The sequence below is a fragment of the Mchenga conophoros genome, linkage group LG5, assembly GCF_057382185.1.
Source record: "Mchenga conophoros isolate Kocher_MC1m ecotype Shallow Benthic linkage group LG5, M_conophoros_male_GT1.1, whole genome shotgun sequence".
NCBI lineage: Eukaryota > Metazoa > Chordata > Actinopteri > Cichliformes > Cichlidae > Mchenga > Mchenga conophoros.
In genome coordinates this window covers 25,050,005-25,077,548 of record NC_140530.1, presented here as the reverse complement: position 1 = coordinate 25,077,548, position 27,544 = coordinate 25,050,005, and the positions used below count along the sequence as shown (strand labels likewise).

The 27,544-nt window shown below is 39.8% G+C and overlaps 1 protein-coding gene across 2 annotated transcripts in view; it reads left to right on the top strand.

Annotated features, from left to right (window-relative positions):
* The window catches only part of LOC146574653 (SLIT-ROBO Rho GTPase-activating protein 3-like), a 66,240-nt gene that overhangs the window by 14,581 nt on the left and 24,115 nt on the right, over positions 1-27,544 (top strand). The window contains exons 4-22 of one of the 2 annotated variants that reach the window (XM_085274489.1): positions 47-109; positions 2,959-3,141; positions 3,402-3,530; positions 3,660-3,881; positions 4,004-4,105; positions 5,930-6,127; positions 6,243-6,327; positions 7,856-7,883; positions 10,286-10,316; positions 10,597-10,657; positions 14,885-14,962; positions 15,285-15,419; positions 15,502-15,607; positions 15,682-15,909; positions 18,086-18,159; positions 18,264-18,444; positions 19,472-19,618; positions 19,738-20,053; positions 20,460-20,913. In XM_085274489.1, coding sequence (XP_085130615.1) covers positions 47-109; positions 2,959-3,141; positions 3,402-3,530; positions 3,660-3,881; positions 4,004-4,105; positions 5,930-6,127; positions 6,243-6,327; positions 7,856-7,883; positions 10,286-10,316; positions 10,597-10,657; positions 14,885-14,962; positions 15,285-15,419; positions 15,502-15,607; positions 15,682-15,909; positions 18,086-18,159; positions 18,264-18,444; positions 19,472-19,618; positions 19,738-20,053; positions 20,460-20,913 — 2,821 coding nt within the window. Of the gene's footprint in view, positions 1-46; positions 110-2,958; positions 3,142-3,401; positions 3,531-3,659; positions 3,882-4,003; positions 4,106-5,929; positions 6,128-6,242; positions 6,328-7,855; positions 7,884-9,267; positions 9,371-10,285; positions 10,317-10,596; positions 10,658-14,884; positions 14,963-15,284; positions 15,420-15,501; positions 15,608-15,681; positions 15,910-18,085; positions 18,160-18,263; positions 18,445-19,471; positions 19,619-19,737; positions 20,054-20,459; positions 22,737-27,544 lie in introns of those variants that run through there. The other variant, XM_085274488.1, reaches the window with a different exon arrangement.

Below are 27,544 nucleotides of genomic sequence, written 5' to 3'. Positions count from 1 at the left end.
ATTATTTTCCTCTACAAAGCTGTCTCCTGTTTTTCTTTTTTTACAGAGTAAAGACATCGGCGTACAGATGCATGAAGAGTTAGTGAAAGTCACCAATGAACTGTACACGGTGAGTTGCTGTTGCTTGTGTTGAAAGCCTATGGGATGTCAATCTTAAAGCCAGGCTTTTTTTAAATACCTAAACCTGCAACCTGTGGGTTTGACACCACACAGAGCAGATGTGCCTTTTCAGCAGAGCAGCCTGTAACAGGTCATCTCTTCCCTCTCCTGAGGTCATGAAAGGATAAAATTTGCATTCTTCCTCCTGCTGTGAATTGCTACATGAGTTGAAGGAGACAGTGTTCGTGCTCCTAGCTGTGCTTCAAGCAGACTCAGCAGTCTGTGCTACAGAGGTGCACTGTGCTTACAGCAAAATGAGCTTCTGTAATGTTTTCAGCTAATGTTACATGTAATCTGACACCTCTGCTTGCCTCATATGTTAACAGTTGTCACTCTCGGTGGACTGTTATAACCACATACTGCATATAGAAATGTGTGCATATGCATACTAGTAAACACACAGCAAAGGTTTGTGCAGTGGTGCAGACACAAAACATCTGCGTTTATCTGCACTGCATCTTCATTTGGCAAAAGAAAAGGAACTGAGGCGTATCACTGGCTGCATGTGGGACAGTACAGCAGACTCGCCAGAATGCATTCTTCTGGCTCTAATTGCTCGGTGATATCCTTATCTTTACTTACTGCTCAATGGCTAATATGATTCATAGCATAAACGAAAAAACAATTTACAAGCATAAACAGACTAGATGTAATTAAGACTACGATGAAAGTGTATTTTGGCAAGCAGGACAATAGCATGCTGTGAAACAGAATACCCTCGTGGATTATTTTTTCCCTCGTCACATCCACAATTCATTGTTTTTCATTTCAGTGATTAAACAGAGCAGTCACCAAATTGTGTTTTAAAGGTCTTAAAACATTCCATTGCAAATAAGATGAGAAACAACAACATGCTCTTATAGATTTGCACTACTTTTCACTGTAAATTTGATTTATTTCATGACCGAGCGTCATTTCTTTTGCAGGATGTATAAAACTCCACTCTTGGCTGCTTGCACGTTCAATCCTTTCTCTTGACATCCTAGTTGTTGTCAGCTTAATTGTGCAGGTGATTAATCCTTTATCGTGGTCCTGTAAAACTGGCTAAACATAATTGCAGCAAAGTTTGACAACCCTGTGATTTGATTCATTTATGATAAAGGAGCAAAAAGCGAAGATGAGCAGAAAGTAGGTCAATTGTGGATTTTTTTTTTTTTACAGTTAGTTTCGCAAATTGTTAGTAATTTACAAAATTACTAAATTAAAAAAAAGAGTTGGTGGCAAAAGGAAAAAAAATGACCTAGTAAGAAAGCTAAGCACATGTGCACATTGCAAAATGATGTGTATGCAGCACATCACAAATGGATTTGAATCTGGATTACTGAAATCGTATAAACCACATGAGAATAGTTCTCACATGTAACATTGTACCGTGCATGTTATATTACTGCTATACTGATATTGATTTTTCCTCCCTCTGATTCATGCATTATTAAATGCCTGTCTGCAGCTCCCACACACAGCATAAGGAATAGCAGGAGTCTGCTCAACTTTATAATTGAGAAAAGTGTAGAGTTTAAGAGAAAATATAATCATTGTGTGGTTATTTTATCATTTGCATTTTAAATAAGCAAATGTTGTCAGGCAGCAGGTCCCTGGTTTTGGTCAGCTGCTGAGTTTTTGCAAAAATTGAGGAGTTTTTCGTTTCATCTGTAGCAGAGGAGGTTGCTCACTGTCACTTTGTAACCTCCTTCCTCCCCTGCTGATCGATCTCAATGTCCTTTGCACGTCCGTTGCAGACGGGGTTGCTAGGAAACCAGAACTTGAGAATCAGTGATGGTGAAGCAGATGTTGTGCGACTGTGCTGTTGATTCAGGTTTACTAGTTAAACATTTACATGTGGCTTTTTTGATAAAACCATGAAACATTTATCCAAAAACAGAGATTGTTTTTGTAAAAGTACCACGACTGTCTTACTTTACTTTGCTGGGATATTTAATTTGTCTTGCTATTCTGTGGTTAGGCTATTCAGACAGTGTGGAGACATCAGACAAACGTACTGGACACTCCAGCTGAGTTAGAAAATGTCAATGAAAATATGACAGTCCCATGAGAATGATGAGTATGCTACACTCACTAATGTTTACTTGTGTGATGAACAAAAGTACTCCGGCGTCTTATTGGTATCTTTCTAAGCAGCTGCTGTGTTTATTAAGTCATGATGATCTGGTTATAAAATTAATAAGAAAGGTTCATAAAAAAGAGAATACTGACAATTCTTAGTTTATTTAGCCAAAATCTAATGACCTCATGCCGTGGCGAGGCGTCTCTCTTCTGTCTGTCCGTTAATAATTCACAAGAATCTTTCTTCCTCCTAACTACAGAATATTGGTCATATTTTAGTGGAGCCTGCACACAGTGATCATCTCACAGGTCTCCATCAAATTTGTGTTGAAGGTCAAGTTCAAAGTCACATTTGTCATTCTCATTGGATTTTAAAATTCAGATTACGTGGTGTTTTGGCCCGTTTTTGCTGGCCACTTAGTGTGTTTTCAGTCCTGTAGTTGATTCTTTGTCCTAAAGAACAAACCACAGGGTGTCTCCCTACGGTTTTTCTTTCTCTTATTTCTTTCTCCTTAACTTAGCCTGGTTCAGACTGAAGTTTTTTCTACGTACTGTCGGATCTTTGAGTTTTTTTCTGTAAGGTTGCAGAATCTTTAGGTTACAAAGTAAAATAATCTGATGATCAACAAGGATCCTGTACCAAAATTTGAGGATATTGCTTTTCTTCATCATACTTATCAGCTTCCTTGCTCGTTTAACTGTGATGTCCTTTATACTTGCTGTGTATTCTTGCAGGTGATGAAGACATACCACATGTACCACACTGAGAGTCTCAGTGCTGAGAGCAAACTGAAGGAGGCAGAAAAGCAGGAGGAGAAGCACATTGGCAAGGCTAATGACATTGGCCTGCGTTATGGCTACGATGATCGTCCACAGCGTCGAAGTTCTGTAAAGAAGATGGAGAAACTGAAGGAGAAGGTCTGTTTTTAGCCCATGTATGATGAGGATTTATGTCATGCACATTACTCCCAATGCACTCTATCTATTCGACTGCAAACAAGCTGTAAATGCATTTGTAATTGAAGTGTCCAAGTAAATCCAACTATTTTATACATGCACACTGACAGATTATAGAGAAGATACAACTGTTTAATGTATAATGCATTCTTAGAGTACATTAGGAAACCATTTTGCTTCCTCCCTTGATGGGACTCTCGCTCTTCCTTTTACACCCCCAGAGACAAGCCAAGTACTCTGAAAACAAGATGAAATGCACAAAGGCCCGGAATGACTATCTTCTCAATCTGGCAGCTACTAATGCCCTGGTGGCCAAATACTACATCCACGATGTCTCAGACATGATAGATGTAAGTCAGAGCCAAGAATGGAAATATGGATGGAAATGGAAATACTCTCTTTTTGTCAGAGTGCATTTTTATTCAGGTTAAGTTTGTTTTTGGATCTGTAATTACTATGGTTTGTTTTTTTGTCCCCAGTGTTGCGACTTAGGGTACCATGCAAGCTTAGCACGCACCTTGAGAACCTACCTTTCTGCAGAATATAGTCTAGAAACTTCTCGGCACGAAGGGTTGGACTTATTGGAGGGAGCAGTGGATGCCATGGACACCAGAGGAGACAAGCTGAAGTTTATGGACACACATTGCCAGATCTTCTGTCCTCCTGCATGCTTTGACTATCAGCCACACATGGGAGATGAGGTGAGTCAACAGGGAGGGTAATGATTTAAAAAGGCTTTCTTTGAAGGTCTTTATTCTTGCTATGTTTATTTTGCACTGTGTTAAGTCACTTTCGGAAATATCCCTTTATTTCTTAATCCCAGGTGTGTCAAGTGAGTGCACAGCAGCCTGTCCAGACAGAACTCTTGATGCGCTACCACCAGCTGCAATCACGTCTGGCCACACTAAAAATAGAAAATGAAGAGGTGAGCAGCTCATTTTAAAGCAAAACAAGCTCACTGATGTGCTTAGGTATACGTTTTAGATGGCCTTATCCATACTCACGCTCAGTTCATATTTGGCCTTTGATATGTGAAGCAGCATCTGTATTCTTTTCTCTATTCTCTAAGGTCAATATTTTCCTGTAGTATATCCTGATGTTTCATTGAGATAATGTTACACAGATACCAGAGTCTTTTGAGAAAGAGTCTTTATGTACAAAGGTGTACATAAAGACAAATGAGAAATGTATGCAAGTGATTATCAGTGATAGTGAAGTTAGATCCTGAATCCTGTATAGGGTCTCATAGGGGAAGCTGTTAACATAGTAGTCTGAGTTGCTGAGTTTGAATATAGAGGTTGCACCATCAGTGTATTAATGCAAAATACTGTGCAAGGAAGTGAAGTTGTTATCATTCAAACCATCGACTAAATGTAGAAGAACAGGGAAAAAAACACATATCTGCTGCTCTAAATGCAAGAGTCTTTAAAACAACACGCTAAGACACCAGAGTCCTTGAGAAAGAGTCTTTATTGCCGTTAGATTGATGTGTTACATTTAGTTTTATACTTCATAATTTTTGCAAACACTCTCACACTTTCCCTTACATCTGAAGCTATAAGCTAACCAGCTACTAATCAGTCATTAGGTAGTTAGCTTAGTTTAGCTAGCTTTGATCAATATCATCCACTGAATACTGAAATCACTGAAATCGATCTCTTATTATTGCTTCTTTTACCTTTATTCAACCAGGAAAACCCCATTTAGATCAAATCTCTTTTCCAAGGGAGACCTCGTCTGATCTTTCTGTAAATTATTCCATGTCCAAGTGAATAGTAAGAAAAAGCTTTTTCCCCCAGCCTTTTAGAATTCTAGGCACATTAAAAAGAAACCATTTACAGAAGTGTAGCTGGTAAATGTTGGTGCTGGGACAGAGAAGGGTAAGGTGAAACTAAAAGTTGTAGAGAAAGAAATACCAATACTGTTTTTTGCAAGTGGTCAATGATGCCCAATCCATAAAATCTGCATAGCAGGCATGAAAGTAATATATCTGTGTTTTCATTCATCTTTTTTAGCAAACAAAATAATTTTTCACAAAACTATTCCTTTAGGAAAAACAGAACCCATCCCTCCGATTAGTCTATCACTCATCATCATGGCACAGGAGGCACTTTCATACCTTCATTTACTGTGTTGTGTTTAATAATGCGGGCCACCAACACCCTCCACTACAAACATGTAACAACAGCCAGCCACTCTCCAGAGCTGTCACTATGCATTCATATTCATTCATTAAATCTGACACTGATATGTGGGGTCGTATCTCATCCAGTCTCCTGCTTCCAATGGGGGCCACCCCCAGCATGGTCACCAAGGCCACTGTGACTCACACAGACATGTTTAAAGGTCACCAGGGTGTGTGTATGTGTCAGTGGCTGTCTGTCATGAATAAGGAAATCCACGGTCCCTTCCTGTCTGCCTCACATGGAAGGCACATAGTTAATCTTTCATGTCGTGATGCATCAAGCTAGCAAGCTAATTACTCTATTGTTCACTCTGTCAGTCTAACTACGGTGCAAATAGCCTGCAGCAGTATAATCTGAGCTGCCGTGTTTACACCACAGTTTGTTCGAGACACTGAGAAGACTAATGAAAATATGCCCAGTGGTACAAATATTCTTTTATTATTTTATGTGTACAAATGACCAGTTTGCTATCTTTTTTTAATATAATTGTATTTAAACAAATATATTCATGTTGTGATTAATGCTGAAATGACAACTAAAGTTTACATCTATATTTGTTTCAGGTGAGGAAGACTCTTGACGCCACCTTGCAGACCCTCCATGATATGCTTACTGTGGAGGACTTTGATGTTTCAGAGGCTTTCCAGCACAGCCAATCCACAGAGTCTGTGAAATCAGCCTCATCTGACTCTTACATGAGCAAGGCAAACATCACCAAAAGACGAGCCAATCAACAAGAGACTGAGGGCTTCTACTTTACTGTGAGTAGTCGGACAAATGAACAAAGAAATTGCAGCGTGGTGTAAATGTGCACAGTACAACACAAAGAATGTCTAGAAATAGCACTAATTGTCTTTTTGTCTTTCTTATCAATAGAAATACAAGGAGTACTTGAATGGCAGCAATCTCATTGTCAAACTGCAGGCTAAGCATGACCTTCTGAAGCAGACGCTAGGAGAAGGTGAGACTTATTAAAATGTTGTCGCACTGTGTTTAGCGGTGTAGAAAGTTCTATATTAAAGTAACTGCCAAGAAAGCAAGTATCTCTAGAGTATATTAGTACCTTGATATATAGAAGCACATATAGAAAATCTATTATAGCTGTTTTTATCCAAAGGAAGTAGAGCTACTTTCAGCAGCTCCCTTATTTACAAGATGTCACCATAGCAGGTACAGTAACTCTGCATGTTTGATTTGGCACATTTTTTACACCAGATGCCCATCCTGATGCAACCCCAAAGGAATTTGTGTCTCCTTCTGGGATTGAACCAGAGCTCTTTCACTTGTTAGGCAAATATGTAACAACACTATACAGCCAATTTAGCCAAAGGAAGTAATTTTTAAAAAAACATAATATCTTCAGTTTGTATGTAGCCTACCCCATGCTTTTAGAAAATACAATACAAAATTATATCATTCAGAGCTATATTAAGAGAACAAAAACCCTGCAGTCCATGATAACAAGCACTGTTATACAAATTTAAGACCCGAGAGCTGTTAAAATAATGAAGCCAAAGGGTCAGTAAGGGTCTGTGTCTTTTAATGTCACAATGTTGCTACTTTGGAATCACAAACATGTGTTAAATAATTTTGTTTTGTTGGGAATATTAAAAGTTTTCAGACTCCCATATATCACAGTTGTGTCTGCTGTACACAGATTCTTTTAGAAATCAGATAATTAAATATTGATCAAAACAAAACACCAAATTATATTACTTATTATATTACTTATATTATTATAAATGATATTATGCAGTAAAGTTGTAGTTCTCATGGCATCCTGAAAACTGCACGATCTAAAAGCAGGTCATCTCAAACCATGGATTACTAGTATAGCATTGAAAGGATATTTCTTCCCATGCTTTCCTTACATATTCATGATATTAAATATGTGTTAAACTCATCCAGAAGAGAGAAGAAAAGTATATTTGATGTCATGATGTCATGGTGATCATCAGACTCTTGCTAGCGTATGCTTTAAGGTTGGAATTATGTGTTTGACATAAAGAAGGATTGTGCTGGAAGCTGCTTTACACATGACATGATCCTTGAACAAACATTTCTGACTGACTGATCAAAGCGAGGCCTTAATTTGTTTGCTATACTGAAACGTGCGTGTGAGTGTGCTAATGTGGTGCACATATCATGAAATCATAATACTGTACAAATCAGCTCCCACTCTTGTTGCCTCTGGATACATTTTCACTTTCACAGAGCTAGTCTGCAGCCTAGTCCCCTTCTGGGGCTCTTGTGCTGTTTCTAGGGCGACCGTTGAATGACCACTGCCTGGCGGTGAGTCAGATTCAACCATGGCGTTCACCCCATTCAGCCTGACTGAATAGATGCCCGTTTTCTCATAACACCCCTTTCCTTCTCCATCTGCCAGCCATGTATAGTCAGCCAGCACTCAACCGTGCTGCTAACTTCTGTGATTGTAAAACTAGTGTGTTCTAATTTAGCCTCTCTCTGTGTGTGCTTATTCCTTTTAGGGGAGAGGGCTGAATATGGAACAACGAGGTAAGGTTTTCAGTGACAAGAGGGTGAATAAAGTTGGCAATGATGTGTAAAATCCTTCCTGTGTCCTTGGATATGGCACAAATAAAGTCACAGTGTAGGAATATCGTTACCTCACCATGTTGAATGGTTTGGATCCAAATTAGAGATGCTTTTATCTATAGATATATCTTAAGACTAGGGACTGAAATGCCAGTGAGATGGATAATGATTTGATTAATAAAAACAATTAAATGAGGAGAAAATTAAAAAATATTGACAAGAAGGGCGTGTGACAAATACAAATGCTTGACTTTTATTTTGATCAATTAAATTTTATATTTAATTATATCTGTATTGAGTATTTTGTGATGTATTACCTTTCAGTCATTATTACTTTGAGAAAGTCACAGGAGCTCCATCCTTGTATTATTTTTACTTTTAGGTTAATACACAAATTTGCTTTCTTGCCAAGTGTTAAATGAGAAAGTTGATGCCAGAAAGCTGATTCTGTTCATCCTGATGGTGTGTTGGTCCCACTCAGATGATTGTATGCTCAGATTGAGGCTACAGCAAAGGGTTTGCTAATTTAAGTTAGCATTTAGTAGCAAATAGCTAGTGCAAGCACAATGTATCATTTGTATAATTCGGATTTTAGATAATAAGCAACACAAAATATTATACATTTAAAGCCACTAGCTAAGCAATTTCAAGGTACTTATTTATTTATTTTTGGTTTTAAAACATTGTGCTAAGCTAGATAATATGATTATGGCTTTATAGAGACAGCGTAATACATTATACACTCACTTATTGATTGCCCACTAAATGAAACATATTCCACTGTACTTTGTAGTGCAGTACTTTGTACTGTCTATAGAAAGTATTAATAATGGATGTAGCAGGTTTTTCGCTTAATTTACCCAAAACGCCTAAAACTGACATATTTCACATTCTCTATTAATTTGTTTTTTTGTTAAGTTGCCCATCTTTATCTTTTCTTCTTTATCTCTGTCATATCAGGTTTGTAGTTTTTTGACAGGTGACAGAACTGTAACGGATACACCTTTATGCTATTCAAAATTAATGGAGAGCCATGAATTATTTTCCCTTCCTGTCTGAGCGAGAGTTTGACTAATTGCACTCTGTCTCTTCATATTTATCATGAAGATATGAAAAGAGTATCGGCTGTCTCATCTAGCTCTCAGCAAGAAAGCAAATGACTGTAGCCTATCTCAGAAACGGTCAATATATCACTACCATATTCTTTATGATTTGGAGCAGCCTATTGTTTTGGTAAAGATCTGAAAAGAAAAACATCTTAAGCAAAATCAGTTTTACTGTTGCATATTGCATTATTTTTCATGTTTGCATTGTACCAACCCTACAAACCCCACCATCTCCCCAGGCCCCCAACTCTTCCCCCTAAACCCCAGAGAATGCGGAAGTGTAGACCTCGCTCCATTTTTAACCCTAGGCTGTTTAACGGCAATATGGAGGCCTTCATTCAGGTATAAGCCCATCTGTGCCCTCTGTCTCTCATGAGCTCAGCTTTCTCGCTAGCAGTCCTTGGGGGTTCTCTTGCCTGTGACCACTCTTTTATCCAAACATTGCCTCATTCATGCACTGACTTTCCTCTTGCTCAATGCTTGTCTTCACATTTGACGAAAACACTAGATAAGGTGAAAGCTGGTCCAGCAGCTTGATGTGAAGATGGTGTATTTTCAAAAGCACCAGTATAAGGTTTGTTCTTGTGAGCCCCCAGCCTCCGTATACTGAATTAATTTGGCTGTATGTCAGTTGGCCACACAGCAGCTATGCAAATAAACAGATGGCCACTTCCACTCTAATGCTAATCAAACTCAGCAGACAAGCAGGGCATGCATCGACAAAAGTACAGAGATAAAACGATTAACCAATGAATCAACTGACAAAAAAACAAAAGGAAAAAAAATTTTTTTTTTTGCTTTATTGATTTTTTTGTATAGTGTTGTATGTTTTATTATCATTATTTATATCTTAGTAGTTCTTCAATGGGCTTTTTTCTCACAGAACAAATAAAGAATCAGTTAGTTGAGGAGATGTCGTAATTAGCAGATCGACTGATAAATCGATTCTAATTTCCCTCCAAGTCAAGAAGCTGTTTTTGGCTGGAAAAATATGTCTTCCCCCCACCCACCATGCTCTGAAGTAGGCCCTTCCCTCCCACTCCCCCCCAAACCATGCCCTCATGTCTCACACGCCACATGGCACTGATGCTTTTCTCAGGCCATGCCTCGTCCTTCTCTCTCTCTCTCTCTCTCTCTCTCTCTCTCTCTCTCTCTGTCTGTCTGTCTCTCTTTGTAAGATCTGTCTCTCTCACTAACCTGTTGTGGTTGTTGTTGCTTCTCTTCCTCTGTCTACGTGCCTTACTGCTCTCTGCCCAGGGGAAGACGGAATGTCCGTGCGAGGAGTCAGGTACTCTGTCTTATAGCTGGGTGGGATCATTACACTGTATTTAGTATGCTAACCAACATTTCTGTGCCTCTGTCCCATTGGGATTCCTGTGAAAATACTGTTATCGTGGTGCACTAATTTATTTTTGTTTTGCATATTGTGACTCAGAAAGTTAACGTTAAGTGATAAATGATATCATCTCAGCCTTCTCATCATAATGGCTTGCTAGTGTGACTGTTTCTTATGGTTATTAATTTCTGATTTAGTGGTTTCTCTAGTAATAATTTGATTGTGTCTATAGGATTCAGGCCAGCCTATACCAGCGGTGGTTGAGAGCTGTATTCGATACATCAACCTGTATGGTATGTTCCAGTTCTATTCATAAGTTATCTTTCCACAAAGGCTGATGTTTTATTTGTGTAGTGCAAATTTACAACAAAATTCAACAAATTCAAATTTAACAAAACAAAAATGCATCGGATTCTGCATTAAGGATTCTTATATTGCAAAGTAGAGACCCTGCAATTTTAGATAGAAACGACGACAATAAGAGCGCTTATGTCTCTCCAGACTCTCAATATAAAGTTTTCACCTAAATTAATCAACTTTTATTGGTGTCTATCATCACACAAAATTTGAAAATTATATCTTAACCCTTTCACGTATAGTGGTCACTACAGTGGAGAGATATTCAAAGGCTGTTTTCCTGTATGTGTGTCAGGGTTGATGGTATACTTGCACATGATCACAACACACAGTGTATATTATTTATTCGTTTGTCAACTTCATAAGCCAAAAACGTATGTTGTCCACCTAAGTGGACATGAAAAAAAAAACTTTTAAAAATACATGTGTAAAAAAATTAAGTTCAAAAATCTTTTTTTCATGCCTAAAGATGAATAAAAATGTAAAAAATCCTGATTGAGGTTGTCATAATTCATGCATGAAAGGGTTAAAAACTGCAATAGAGTGCTAACAGACCAACAGACAGACAGTTATTCATTACAGCAAGTAGACAGAGCAGACAGAGTTTCCCTTTTCATTTTCTTGCTTACATGTAGTTTTCAGTCTGTATAATCAAAACACAACAAAACATATAATTTTATACAATCTGATTGTTAGGGTTTTCTCTCTGTTATTGTAGGGTCTTTACCTAATATAAAGTGCCCTGGTGTAACTGTTGTTGGGATTCGGTCCTATATAAATAAAATAAAACTGAATGATATGTATATACAACCTTAATATTGTTAATAGTAGCCATTCAAATATTTTTGGTATTTTAGAAGTTATTAGCAGTGAAATAGCATTCAATGTGAGATAATATAACTGCTCCAACTGGATCGTTTGGAAAATCTTAAACTGGAGCATTTCATATGTACAAGCCTGGATGAGAGAGTGAGGTGAAATATTAATTTCTATGATTCATTCATTTCTCAAAATGGGTTGCATTCTAATATTCATGATGCTCAGCTTACATTAATCCTTATATATAAGAAAGAAGATGGGGTGTAAGTGATAAACAGGACTTCTACTGTCCAAGAGATGCTAATGAATCTCTTACTAACTAATAGTAACGTCTGTCTTGTGAAGATTGTTATAATAAGAAAAACAATGTAATTTTGATTTCCACCAGTTATGACTGAAAAAGCAGAAGCTTTGGCCCCACCCCTCAATTTTTGAATTAAGGTGTTTATAGTCTAATTGCCACATTCATCCATCCATTTTCTTCCGCTTATCCGGGGCCGGGTCGCAGGGGCAGCAGCCCAAGCAGAGAAGATATAATCTCTCCAGCGTGTCCCAGGGCATCCTCCTGGTGAGACATGCCCGGAAAACCTCGCCCAGGAGGCGCACAGGGGGCATCCTTGTCAGATGCCCGAACCACCTCAACTGGCTCCTTTCAATGCGGAGGAGCAGCGGCTCTACTTTGAGCCCCTCCCGAATGGCCGAACTTCTGACTCTATCTCTAAGGGAGAGGCCAGCCACCCTTCAGAGGGTGTCCCCAACCCGGAGTGGGCACTCCATCCTTTTCCAACTGAGGACCATGGCCTCAGATTTGGAGGTGCTGATTCTCATTCCCACTGCTTCACACTCGGCTGCGAACCATTCCAAGGCGAGCTGGAGGCCATCACCTGATGAAGCCAACAGGACCATATCATCTGCGAAAAGCAGAGATGAGATCCTGAGACCACCAAAGTGAAAGCCTTCCGCCACTTGGCCACGCCTAGAAATTCTGTCCATAAAAATTATGAACAGAATCAGTGACAAAGGGTAGCCCTGGCAGAGCCCATCACCCACCAGGAACGAGTCCGACTTATTGCCGGCAATGCGGACCAAGCTCTTGCAACGGTCATATAAGGACTGAATGGCCCGTAACAATGGTCCAGACACCCCATACTCCCGGAGCATCCCCCACAGGACCCCCGAGGGACACGGTCGAATGTCTTCTCCAAGTCCACAAAGCACATGTAGACTGGTAGGGCAAACTCCCATGTTCCCTCGAGTATCCTCAAGAGGATAAAGAGCTGGTCCAGTGTTCCACGGCCAAGACAAAAACCGCATTGTTCCTCCTGTATCCGAGGTTCAAACTCTCCTCTCCAGCACCCTGGCATAGACTTTCCCAGGGAGGCTGAGGAGTGTGATTCCCCTGTAGTTGGAACACACCCTCTGGTCCACTTTCTTAAAGATGGGGACCACCACCTCGGTCTGCCAGTCCAGGGGTACTGCCCCCGATCCCCACGCAACATTGCAGAGACGTGTCAACCAAGACAGCCTTAAAACATCCAGAGCCTTCAGGAACTTGGGGTGGACGAGGCTCTGCCACCAAGGAGTTGTTTAACTGCCTCAGTAACCTCGTCCCCAGAGATTGACGGGTCATCCCCTTCGTCCCCGGACTCTGCTTCCACCACGGAAGATGTGCCAGTGGGATTGAGGAGGTCCTCAAAGTATTCCTTCCACCGCCTGATGATTTTCTCTGTCGAAGTCAACAGCACCTCTGGAGTCCCACAAGCTAACCAAGCCCGGTAGGACTCCTTCTTAAGCTTGGTGGCTCCCCTCCCCTCAGGTGTCCACCATTTGGTTCGGGGGTTACCACCATGGCAGGCACCAACTACCCTGTAGCCGCAGCTCCATGCAGTGGCTTTGGCAATGGAGGTGCTGAACATGGTCCATTTGGACTCAATGTCCCCAGTCTCCCTCGGAATGCTGTTGAAGCTCTGCCAGAGGTGTGCGTTGAAGATCTTGCAGACTGGGGCCTCTGCTAGACGTTCCCAGCACACCCTCGCTGTACGTTTGGGTGCGCCAGGTCTGTCCAGCGTCCTCCTTCGCCACCTGATCCAACTCACCACCAGGTGGTGATCAGTTGACAGCTCAGCCCCTCCCTTTACCCGAGTGTCCAAAACATATGGCCTCAGGTCTGGTGATACGATTACATACCACATCGACCTGTGGCCTAGAGCAGGGGTGTCAAACTCAAATACGCAGTGGGCCAAAATTCAAAACTGGAACAAAGTCGCGGGCTAACATGAATATTTATTGAAAAAAAAATCTTCCTCCAGATATAAGAATGAATTTTTTCTTATGGACTCAAATAAGTTTTGCTGGAAAACTGAATATGGAACAAGCAAAGCTTAATACTAAACAATATATATATTAGCTGTATAATACCAGTAGGCCTGCTCTAATAGTAATTTGGTATGGCTTTGCGGGCCAAATGTAATTAGGCTGCGGGCCAAATTTGGCCCGCGGGCCAGAGTTTGACACCTATGGCCTAGAGTGTCCTGGTGCCACGTGCACTTATGGATACTCTTATGTTCGAACATGGTGTTCATTATGGCCAAACTGTGGTTTGCACGGAAGTCCAATAACAAAACACCGCTCGGGTTCAGATCCGGGAGGCCATTCCTCCCAATCACGCCCTTCCAGGTCTCACTGTCATTGCCCATGTGAGCATTGAAGTCTCCCAGTAGGACAACAGAGTCCCCAGGAGGAGCACCCGCCAGTGCCCCACTCAGGGACTCCAAGAAGGCTGGGTACTCTGAACTGCTGCTCAGCGCATAAGCACAGACGACAGTCAGGACCTGGCTTGAAAGGCGAAGGGGTGAGCCCGACTATATCTAGCCGGTACCTCTCAACCTCACGCACTAGCTCAGGCTCCCTCCCCACCAGAGAGGTGACATTCCATGTCCCATTTGCCAGTCTTGTTAGCCGGGGATCGGTCTGCCAGGGCCTCCGCTCCTGGCCGCCGCCTGACTCACATTGCACCCGACCCCTACGGTGCCTCCTGCGGGTGGTGGGCCTGCAGGAAGATGGGCCCATGGCCCTTTTTCAGGCTGTGCCCGGCCGGGCTCCATGGACTAAGGCCCGGCCACCAGACGCTCGCCCTCAGACACCCTTCCCTTTCCTTTGTTTTTTTTAATATGTTTGAAGTCTCCTATCTTTAAGCTTGTTTTTATACTTAGATACAAAAAACAGAAGAAACTCCTTTACTGAGACATTCAACAGAAATAAATCTGGTTTATTTTTAAGGGGGTGTGCCATTTATATTAATACCTTTTTTTCCATTTTAGACTAACAGCTTTATATGTCCACAGGTCTTCAGCAGCAAGGTATATTTCGAGTTCCAGGATCCCAGGTCGAAGTCAATGATATTAAAAATGCATTTGAAAGAGGTTAGTCCCAGGTCACTTAGCCATCTACTCTTGATTGATTTTAAATTTCGTTTTGCCCACCTCAGAAACCGCAGTTACTCTCACAGGACTCTAAAGTGCAAATAAAGAGCCTGTGTGCCATATGTAACCCTGTAATGGACATGTAAACCATTTAATGCATAATACATGAGATCAGCATCCTAAATGAGCAAACATAACTGCACTCTTAATGCATACATTAACTTCCGAATTTGAAATGTATATTAAGAATCACTGCTATCTTACATGAAAGTGAGTGCAATGGATGAATACTGAGTAGACTGAAAATATGCTACATCTACAGGAGAAGATCCACTGATGGATGATCAGACAGATCATGATATTAACTCTGTGGCGGGAGTTCTTAAGCTTTACTTCCGGGGGTTGGAAAACCCCCTGTTCCCTAAAGAGCGTTTCGCCGACCTCATATCCACTACCAGTGAGTAACATTCCAGGAAAACATGTGGAATATGTTTTATTTAGTGTAGCACTCTGTGATTGTTGTTGTTTATTACTTTTAGAGCTTGACTCTGGTGCAGAAAGAGCTCATCACCTTCAGCAGATAATCGTGACTCTTCCGCGGCCTGTGATCATCGTCATGAGATACCTGTTTGCATTTCTAAACCAGTAAGTCTCGTCACTACAAATTTTCCGGTGTGCAAAATTAAAATAATGATACTTACTGGTTCTGTTTTCCACAGTCTTTCCCAGTACAGCGATGAGAACATGATGGACCCCTACAATCTCGCTATTTGCTTTGGCCCCACACTGATGCCCATACCAGATGACCAAGATCCTGTGGCCTGCCAAGCACATGTTAATGAGATCATTAAGACAATCATCATCCACCATGAGGTCATCTTTCCAACCCAGCGAGAACTGGAGGGACCTGTGTATGAGAAGTGCATGGCTGGAGGGGACGAATACTGGTAGGTTCAAAGCTAGGTGTCCAAAATGTGCTGTGTTTTCTGAGCCATTAACAACTTGGCCTTGGAAAAATAGCACCATGTAACATTTTCCACTTCCTACCCTGGCTCTAAGCCATTTTGTACAAGGCTGTAGATTTTACACTCAATACTGAATTATCTTCTTAGACAGACACCTAATAAAGGGTATTGGCTTTTTTCTCATAAACACAAGACTTATTTTCTATAGCGACGCTAGCAAGTGTTGTTTATTTAAAGACTGTATGCACCAGCAATATGATTATTGAATAACATCAATAATGCCTTTCTTAAATGATCCAACTGCTAGAATTAACCCTTGTATGGTGTTCGGGTCTGTGAGACCCGTGTTCAGTTTTTTTCAAAAGAAAAATTAAACAATTAATTATTTTTTCACGTGTAAATGTGTTGTGTCTTTCCACTCACTCCACTTGATTATAACTGATTTATTTATAACATTTTATATAAAAGAAAAACGAGAAGCACATTAATTCATAAATGTGATCTAACAAAGGTAAAGGGAAAAAATTAACCATGTTTGCTGTTCATATGTCTTGTAATTGGGATGAAGTAAACATCTGTTGAGTAATTTAACATAAAATTGTTTGATAGTGTTAATTTGGAAAGCCAAAACTCTAGCGGGTCCACCAGACCCATGAACACTGGCTGAGTAACAAAAATACGAACACCACACAAGGGTTAAAGAATGAAGAGTAGCTGTTCAGTTCCTTGTTAAAAGGATTTATCCTGATCAGTCATTTAATTGGATAATATGAATCTCACATTTAATGTAGTAGGTAGTTTGGATTTTGCTTTAATTTGGTGTATAAAGTGTATGTTTTAGAGGTTTCCAAAAAATACATGAAAAAATATGCATATAGAAAAATTAAAAAGGCCAGGATCTTTTTTAGCTTTTCATTTGCATGAACAACATTTGCAATAAAAACTGACACTTTATTAGGCACAGTTTGCTAATACTGGGTTGGAGTCCCTTTTGCCTTCCGAGCTGTTTTATTATTCATGGCATATCTTCATTAAGGTCCTGGAAGATTTTGGTCCAAGCTGACATGATAGCATCATGCAGTTGCTGCAGATCTGTTTGTTGCACATCCACGATGCGAATCTCCCATTCCGCTCTCAAAGACTATCAGATTAGGATCAGGTGACCGTGGAGGCCGTTTGACTACAGTGAATTCATTGTCATTTGCAACATAACAGTTTGAGATGATTTGAGCTTTGTGACATGGCATGTTATTGTCCCGAAAGCAACCATCAGAAGTACGCTGTGAAGGCTGAATATGGTCAACAACAGTACTTAGGTAGGCTGTGGCATCTAAATAATGCTTAGTTAGTCCTGAGTGTCCCAAGAAAATGTCCCCTACACCATTACACCACCAGCAGCCTTAACCGCTGACACAATGCTCTGATTCTGACCCTACCATCTGAATGTCACAAAAAACATTGAACCTGTGCTGATTAAAAGATGCTGATTTGGTACTGACAGGCCCAGAGTATCACAAGACCCATCTCTTATGCTATTACACCACCTGTTGATACAAGGCACAATGGACCAATGCTTTCATGTTCCTGGTGCCAAATTATGACACTACTATCTGAATATAAAGGAAGAAAGACCAGGAAATATTTTTCCAGTCTTTTGTTGTCCAACTTTGGTAAGTCCACATGACTTGTAGACTTACTGACAGGAATGGCACTAGGTGTGCAATCACTGATATTTTTTTGGATACCTTGATTGTAACAAGTACTTATTTAGGATGCTGTTGCCTTCCTACCAGCTGGAAGCAGTCTGACCATTTTTCCATCACCTCTTACTGAATATTTTCTTTTTTGCGGATCATTCTCTGTAAACCCTAGCTGTGGTGGGAAAATCCCAGTAGATCAGCAGTTTCCGAAATGATAAGACCAGCTGATAAATCACGTAAATCATCTTTCTTTCATGTTCCGATGGTTGGTTTGAATGTCAGCAGGTTGTCTTGACTGTCTGCATGCCTCGGTCTATTGAGGTTGCTGCCACATGATAAATATAATATTGGTCTGGTAATTAAGGATTCCTTTGTTATAAAAGGTAATGATTGAAGAATAAGAGTGCGTAAATGGCTCTTATTTTTTTCATTTCCTTTTCTGCATCTCCTCTCTCCAGTGAAAGCCCCCACAGTGAACCAGGAGCTCTGGATGAGATTGACAATGGTACCGGGCCTAACACAAGTGATGATGGTGAGTCAGCAAACACATCAATCCATTGTGAAGACAGCAGCTGGATGTTGAGAAGCTGACAGAGAAAATAATGAGATTTCCTCTGATCTTTTTTCATATGGCAGAATTGGAGCAAATCGAAGCCATAGCCAAATTTGACTACGTGGGCCGAAGTCCAAGAGAGCTGTCCTTTAAGAAGGGAGCCTCTCTGCTGCTCTACCTGCGAGCTTCTCAGGACTGGTGGGAAGGGCGACATAATGGTGTGGATGGGCTGATCCCACATCAATACATTGTGGTACAAGACATGTAAGTTAGATTTATTTAGGCTGTGAAGCCCATAAAAAGTAAAAAAAAAAAAGCTTGTCAGTTGTGTTCCATTTTCAGAAAGCTTGGCCTTAATGAAATCTTCCTAATGAAAGGATCATTATGAATAAAATGCTACACTTTCATTTTATTGCATTCTTATTGGAGCAACAGATACTCAAAGAGGGCAGACCTCAACTAAGCACATTAATCACTCTTATTTATTCCAAAATGTGTTGAGATCTTTATTTGGCTACAATCCATCTTTTCATGATTCAGATTCAAGTGGTAGTTATTCTGTAATTCTGCTAACAGACAAAGGGTAACAAAAACATAACCTTTGTGGTCGAAGCAATTACCCTCTGATCCACAATTTGCTAAAAAGAGATTTTCTTCGAATGGACATTCACTCAGGTCACGTATTGAATGGAGGCCTTTAATTTCTTAATAGCTTCTTTTCTGATAAATAGTAGGCAGGTAACAAAATTAAAGCTAAATTAGGAAGAGTAGTGATTTATGCAGAAAAGGACCAAAAGGACAGAGTAATTAGTGGTTAATGTTTCCCTTTAAAAGAATGGGCTTGGTAGGTACAATGCTGTGGTGTTTTTGTGCAGGGATGTGATTATTAAGGATTCTCATTTGATTTTCAACAACTATAATGAAAGAAGTTGAAGACAGTGAAACTGCCTGAAACTGCAGTTCCCTATTGACTTCTAGACACTGACTCCAAGGAAATTACAACTCTGTTACGTCGGCTTTGGCTTCAGAATCAAGCACTTACAGTTCTGGCTTTAACAGATTGTATACTTTGTACAAAAACTCAATGAACAGTTGCTTTAAATGAAATGGGAATGTAGTTATCAATGATTCATTCATCAAGAAAAAAATCTTTAAAAAAATTGAACACAGAAATGAATTAACAGTTCAAACACTGCAGAACTCCTTATTTAGTTTATCTAGCAGACTACTGTCAATTATTTTCTATGTTAAACATGAATAAAAAAGCGTCATCGATATGCATCTGTATCAGGGACGACGCGTTCTCAGAGAGCATTCATCGGACTGAGAGTGAGACCAGCAGTGGGCCGCACCACGATGACAGAACCTCATCAAGGAATGAGCGTCAGTCTCCTTGTGAACACACACCTGAGAACCGCTTTGGACCAGCATTAGGAAGGTAGTAACAGTTAGATATTTGGGATGGACTTGAGAGAGGAAGGACATTGAATATTTATCCAGAGCAAAGAAACTGAAACTATTCACGAATTAAATATCAATTTCATCGCCTCTTTTTAGGGTGCGAGTGCGATCAGATGGCGCTGCAGCTCCACGCCATAGGAATGGCGCCGACAGCCTGAGCCCCACCAGAGCTGCTGATCTACCCCCCAGGGTTATGCCTCGCCCCCAGAGTCCACACAAAATAGCTGTCAGCAGGGGTCTAACTGACAGTCCCGAGAAACGCCGTCTCACCACATTTGGCAGTGCTGGCTGCATCAGCCACCCTGATAGAAAGGCGTTTGTCGACAGCCACTCTCAAAGATCATCACCAAGCACCACCCGGCATGCAAGTTTAGGAGACCACAAGGCTCTTGAGACCGAGGCACTCGCTGAGGTGATTAAAATCCTTAAAAGCACATGCAGTTTTTAATATAGACTTTTCTTATTTTATTGTATAACAAACATGTACGTATACAACTATCCTATATGTATGGCTTCTCTAAAAAGGGAGCTTCCTTTTATAGCTTCATCTGAAAAATCATAACTGTATCGAGGCAAAATTAAGGAGGAAAAAAATCTCAATTCTCGCTACCATTCCTAAATATTATGTGCATCATTAGCTCTTTGATGGGTACCAAAACATTACACAGTTGGCAAATAAAATTTTGGGTTTAGTTTTTCCACCATCACATAAAAAGGCTCGAGCTCTGAGGAATAAAACTTAAAATAGATTTAGCTACTCTCTGCTTGGTTGCTTGACATCAGTGTCTTTTGTTTTTTCCTCTACTTATGCTTCTCAGGATATAGAGAAAACAATGAATACAGCCCTGCATGAGTTGCGTGAGTTGGAGAGGCAGAATGTAGCCAAGCACGCGCCTGACGTTGTGCTCGACACATTGGAGCCGCTTAAGCACCCTGGTGGAGTGCAGGAGGTGTCTGCCAGCCCTCTCCATACCATGGTGATCAGGGATCCAGATGCAGCCCAGCGACGCAGCAGTAGTAGCTCCTCATCTGAGACTATGACCACTTTTAAGCCCGCTCTGTCAGTCCGTAGACCAAGTGCTCCTTTAAGGCCCCCGCCTGTCAGACCTGTTCGACCGGCTCCTGTGATTGGACAGGGCCAAGGACCTCACCGCTCCAGCAGCTCCAGTTCGTCTGGTTTGGGCAGCCCGAGCATTACTCCCACTGACAGGGTCTTCCCCAAAGCACCGTCTCCATCACCATCCACCTCCTCTTCTTCCTCGGACAAACAAGGTAACATGTAGCTCCAGTCAGACAAGTGGTTGAAGAATGCTGTGGATACAGAGTGATTCAGATTATCATCATGTCCCTTCCCCTTTTTTTGGACGGCAAAACAAACATTGACACCCGATGAATATTTACCACTAATCTTGTGTAGTGTAGGATAGGTGCTTGTTTCTGCCCACAACATCCACTCTGTTTCCACGTGTGTTGGGAACAAGTCAATGTACTGTACTGCAGTGATATGTTACGCAAAAATAGGATTTAAATCTATGAGAATTATTTTATAGTAATGCTGTCATGCTGAATAGCCATGCTGGGTAAAGGGATGCACTGGAAAATGCTTCTGTTTACTGAAACACAACAGAGAAGTATCTCAATGAAATGTTATTAGGTTACAAAGATGCCATGAGCGTGTTCTTTGTGAGTGGTTTCCTGCTCCATTATAAAGAGAATACTTAAGGGAATATTTCACCACTAATCATGTAGACATCTAGTCTGTGGTGGTGGTTCATAATATTCCTTTTATATACCATTTATATTGAAAGAAGTTGTCTCAGCAAGCCTGTCCCACAGCGTCACAGCATAAGCAGACAGACAGACAACATGGCTGGATGGGGAAAACACAGTGGACCTGTCTCAAACTGCAGTTTTTCTAATGACCACTAGATGCTGGCTCCAAGGAAATTGCAGCTGTGTAATGTTATCATGGGCTTCGGCCCCAAGCCGTTAAAAGATTCTATACAAAACCTCTATGCACGGTGGCTTTAAATGAAATCCTCCAAATGTTACCTTGAAATGTAAGGAGCTGGGTAAAGCTAAGAAAAAAGTGTTGGTGAAACTCCTGGCAGCAGACTGATTGGCAACTAAAGCACAAATGGGCCTAATTGGCACCAGTTTGCCAGCTTGTGCTGCTGCTTCAGTCTGGCAAGTTTACGGCCACTGCGAAGGTAGTCTCATTGTCCAATAGCCTGTGTCAGGCAAAGTTGTGTCAGGCGGCAGCAGTGCAGCTCCTCTTCTCCCTCCATTTGTTACATTTCCTCAGCAGTGGACCAGGACTGTTATATACCCACTGTGATTCTAATATTTGATAGTGTCCACTCCGTGTCAGGACTGGGAATCTGTTTCTAAAGTTACTTCTTAATTCTTATATATCAAAAGAAAAGTAAGTGATTTCCTTAGCCAAAACTACTTTCTCTTTTTTCTTCATCTGTTAATGTCAGAATGGGCCAGAGAGTAGCAAAATAACCTGAAGTACAGTAATACAAATAATACCGAAAGTTGTTGTGACCATTATAGATATGCTGTGCCTATAATTAAAACAATGAAATAAAGACAAACATAAAAAAAAGAGCTTATATTATTGTCAACTCTCTATATTAAAGGATTAGCTGTGTTACCTCAACAGACTCTCGTACACTTCAAATGACTAATGCACTTATACAAAAAACACTACAGGGAACTGTGCTGCATTTGTAAGTTTTGTGTTTTCATTTTGATGAACTTGTACTAGGAACATGATATAGCACATCATCATTGAAGCTTGTCAAGCCTCGTCTAGAGTACACATGGTCACTGCAGGCTGTGCGTACGTTTAGCCAAACTTGTTTACTGTTGGTGATATTTGTGGTCCGTCTTATGAGGATGATCAGTATATCTTTAATGTGTAATAGGTACATCGGAATGAATATATACATATTGTTAAAGGACGCTTGTAAAAGTAACATTGTATGATAGAAACAGGATATATTATCATCTCTAGTGTGTAGATTTTTGTAATTCTTACCCTTGCACAGAAATTGGTAAAACAATAAATCAATGAAACCTCCCAGAAATGTCTTCAATGTCTCTGTGGTGATTTTGAGTTAAAAACAAAACAATGTAGATGATCGATATTGAACAGTAGCTGTGTTGCAAATGCACCTCACAAAATGTAAGTAATGCAGTGACTTTACTTCTTTGTAAGAAATGAAAATCAACATAATGTATAATCACTTTGACTTAAATGCATGTACAGTGGAAATGCTGTAACTATAGTTGTGTTGCAGGGCCATCTACTGGCTGGCATGGATTATAGTGCCATCCTGAAAGGCTAAATAATCACTGAAAGAAAACATTTGAAACTGCAAACATACATGAAAGATATAATGCAACATGCGCTGACAGTCAATTAGTGTCAAATGTATTTTCTTTCTTTTTATTTTATCTTTAGTCATTTGATGGTCAGATCCACATGGTCAGATCCCTGCAATGATATCTCAGTATGTTTTTTTTTTCAATTTTTTATAATGAATGTTCCTTTTTGCACTAGCGACAATCTTCTCACTGGATTAATGTCTCATAACTATAACATATTAGTAATGGTTCACGGTTAATGTTTAAGAAGCCATTCAATGACCACATTTGTCCTGTGGATGGAGACATTGTGCTTCTTGGGTCCTTGAAAGGAGACTGAAATGCTCTGCCGAATTGAAAAGGTTCAAAGAGTCTCCTTTTATTGATATGCACGTGTACTCAGAGGCCAGCCCAGTACATGGAAGTCATCTTCACTGCGGGAAACACACAACTTATTTTCATCCAAAGAGTTGCGAGACAAATTTGTAAATAATGCAAAGGGATGAAAACCATAAAAAAAAGTGAAAAAACAAAAAAGAAGTAAGCATACTAGCTTTCCACCTTTTCAAAAGCAAAAACTCTCTTTTCCCCCCATATCCTGATCAAGATGAGTCTGTTTTGCTTCTTCCATAACCAGCACTCAGTGTCAAGTTTAATTCACTTAGGTGTGTTTATTGAGATTAAAAGTGGGAATATAATCAGATTGTGGCCTTAACTGAGGCCTGAATGCCTGCCAAGAGCGAATGAACAACCTGTAGACTAACACCCAGCTTTCCGGCTATGGGTTCTTATTTCAAAAGGCCTTTTCATTGATGTTGTTATATGATTAGCAAGGCCACCAGAGTCGAACCAAGCACAAAGTAAAGTATTTCCTGGCAATACAGTATTCAGGTCCTCCACTTACAAGTGTAACAGTACGTATGAAACTTGAGTGAAGAAGGGAGACGTACGTTTATTGGAGCATCACGTGCTATTTTACAGTCCATATTTTGATCATTTAGACTTGATGATACTCTGCCTAAAACATGAAAATTTAATTTCCAATGTTAGAACACATTTTTAGTTCGAAGGTGTTTTTAATTTTCAATATTAAATAAACGTTTCTGTTTTTGCTCTCAGTTACAGTAACCTTTTGTTGCCATGTTGGCCCAGTATTCTTAGTTTTCGTGTGTTTTGTATTTTGTTCTTTATTTATGCCTTGGTTCCTAGGTTGTTCTGTTAAGATGTTCCTTATTTGATTACCCCCTGTGTGCCCCTCTGTGTATCTGTGAGCCCTCGTTTCCCCTCCTTGTGTTTTATTCCATGTTTTCCCCAGCCCGTTATGTCTGTGCTCTCCCCGTGCTCTCTCTCCTCCTGTCTGAACCTCTGTTTACTTCCTGTTTTACTTTGACAGTCTCTCGTCAGTATGTGTCATGTTGTGTTCGATCCTGCCCTGTCTCATTACGATTATCTGTGTCAGCTGTGTTCCCCGTGTGTCCCACTTCCCTCGTTAACCCTCTGTGTATTTATGGCCGCGTCTCCCTCAGTTCAGTGTCGCGTTCTCTAGAGGTGGGAATCACCATACATCCCACGATACGATATTATCACAATACTTAACGCACGATACGATATTATTGCAATTTTTTTTTAATATTTTGCGATATTCAGATTCTGTACATAAAGGTAAACTTTATCAATATTCATTTTATCTAATATCAAAGTCTCGCACTCAGTTTTTCTCTCATTTCAGTCAGTTTTATTGTTGACAAACTGAACGGTTTGTATTACAGTCTAGTCCAACTTAACTGAATGCAACCATCTGGTACAATTATAGCTATTCTGAACTATGCAATTTATGAAAACTATGCAGCCCCTTCAGCAACCGAAGAATTTTAAAGTAAATTAAAACAAAATATAATTTTACATTAAATAAAAAAGTTTTAAACTTAATTAAAATAAAACATGTCTTAAATTAAAATAAGTAAACTGTCATGTTTATTGCTGCCAAAAAAAAGTTAAACACATTTGGACAGTGAAGGAATGTCAGGATCCTTGCTCAGAAAAAGGATCAACATGCTCTGAAGTCAGAGCACAAAACCTTTTTTTGTAACAAAATATCGACTTCTGCTGTCCCTGTATCGATACATTATTAGCAAACAAAATATCACGATACTACACAGTATCGATTTTTCCCCCCACCCCTAGCGTTCTCCCTCATGACTGTGTGCCCCTCTGTGTGTTTCCTTGTGAGTCAGTTCCTTTATGACTTCCCAGTTTAGTTTCATATTATTTTGTATCGCCTTAACTTCCGTCAGCAATAAAACTGTGTTTTGAGTTCATTCCTGCCTCCGTGAGCTTGCGTTTGCGTCCTCATCCTGCCTGCACACAGCCTAATCATGACAGTTAAGTAATGTTTTGTATAGGTATATTCTGCCTGCATAAGATTATTCTCTAAAAGATGCTCAGCCTTTCATTCCTTGCACTTACAAGGAAAGGAAGCATAATGTTACACAGTGCATTTCTGAGGTAAGTGATTTATTTTCAAATTTGATTTCACTTCATTAGACTGCTCAATTCTACTAAGATTTTCAAGTATGGTCAATTAAAACTATGCAGGAGTTTAATAATGAACAATTGGAAGCAAAAGTAAAAAAATAAGGAGTCGTCTGTAGCAGATTTTCAGCTTACTACACCACTAATTACCTCACAGCCACTTAAAGCTGTCTTGAGACCCCTTGCATGACACCTCTGCTGTCCTTAATGAGATAAAGTAAGTCTTTTGTGCAAAGAAAGCATGATTTCTGGAAATATTTATCCATGTAACTTGTGAACACTGGTATTTTGAGTAGTTTTTGATAAGTGAGAATTATTTCCTTCCATTTTCGTGAGGTAATGTTTCTTTGACCCCAGAAGGAATCTCAGTTGCTGTTAACTTAAGTTAATCTGACACTTCATTCATTATGGCGATCCAACTTGGAGTTAAAACATATTTCTATCCAAAGTCAATAAGCAGCTGTAAGGCACCAGACTTGTAAGGTGCACATATCTTGCTTAAAGTCTTTGTTTTCAAGAAATAAAACAATAACTGATTGACTATATAAAGCAAGAGTGTTAGAAGTCGATTGTTTTTATAGTAGTTCCTACGGTAGAAGTTGTGTGGGCTACCAAGAGAAAAATATGGACTGTGTGTAAGTAATTGGTTAAATATGACATAAATAGTGAAAATAAAGTGTTTGCTGATCATATCTTAATTTCATCATGAATCCCTTTTTATTGGTAATAAAATAAAATTAATAAAAACTTTACAATGTGGAGGTATTTTCTTATTCAGTGAGTATGCCAAGGTAACAACACTGAAAACAGCTATATTAAATTTACAATCGAATGCATATAGCAAACTTTAACTGAAAGGTGCTTCAGCATGAAGCAGATTGTAACCTAGTTAAATATTTCCTACACTTTCCATCCCTGGAAACATCTGAGATAAAAGTAAAAAAACCTTTACTGTGCAGAAAGGCAGTAAATGTTGCAAAGTTATTAATGTATCAGGACACTAAAGAAAATCTTTTATCTTTCCCTTATTGAGTCAGTGCTTTCATCTTCTATGGCTTTCTTAACCTTAAAAAACTGGAACACACTGGCTAAAACTGTAAAGGTATGCTTTAAGATGTCTTGGGCCACACTTTATCAGCTTTAGCAAGTATATGACATGATGGTCCTTTAAAGGACTCAAATCATTTTGGACCTTCAGCATCCTTTACATATTAAGTTCCAGTTCCTTTCTTTAAACACGTTTTGAATCCTTTCCCTCATGGTTCATGGTGATAGTGTAGCACATTTGCTTTTGTACATCACATTGTATAATATATATATTTTGTAGGACCACTCTCTGCAAAGTAAACTTCCCCTGGGGCACAGTAAAGCTTTATTCTTCTCTACGCACCTCTAAATGTAAGAAGGAAACTTTGAAAATGGAAACACACGCACACGCATACACACACACGCACGGACACACATACAAACAGACACACACCCCTGAAAATGTGTAGTGATGTTACTTTTCTGTTCTCTTCCATGGGAGAGCAGTGCAAATACCAGTGTCATATGATAAAATCCACATCTCTGTTTGATCAGTGCATTTCTAACAAGCTCTAAGTGACAGGGAAATGTTTTTTATTCATACACGTGGGTGGAAACTGAAGGAAATAATGAAGGTAGCTTCGAAACTAAATCGCCAGAAAATACTTTGTTTTCCATTTGTCCTGCAATGTCACACATCTGACTAGAGTAAAGAGAACAGAGAACAGCAGCACATACTAAATAAAACAGACAGCTCTTAACTTTTTTCTTTTAATTGCATGAATTGTTACATTAACTGTACCAGTCTCTCATGACAGGTCCACACTTTCCAACTTCCACACCAATAAAATTTCCTTAGTCTATAGTTTAAACTAAATTAAATTAATGGCTGACTACAGACAAACCAGGCAACCATATAATTTACCTCATAATTTAACCAATCATCAGTCAGCTGCTGTATTCACTCTGT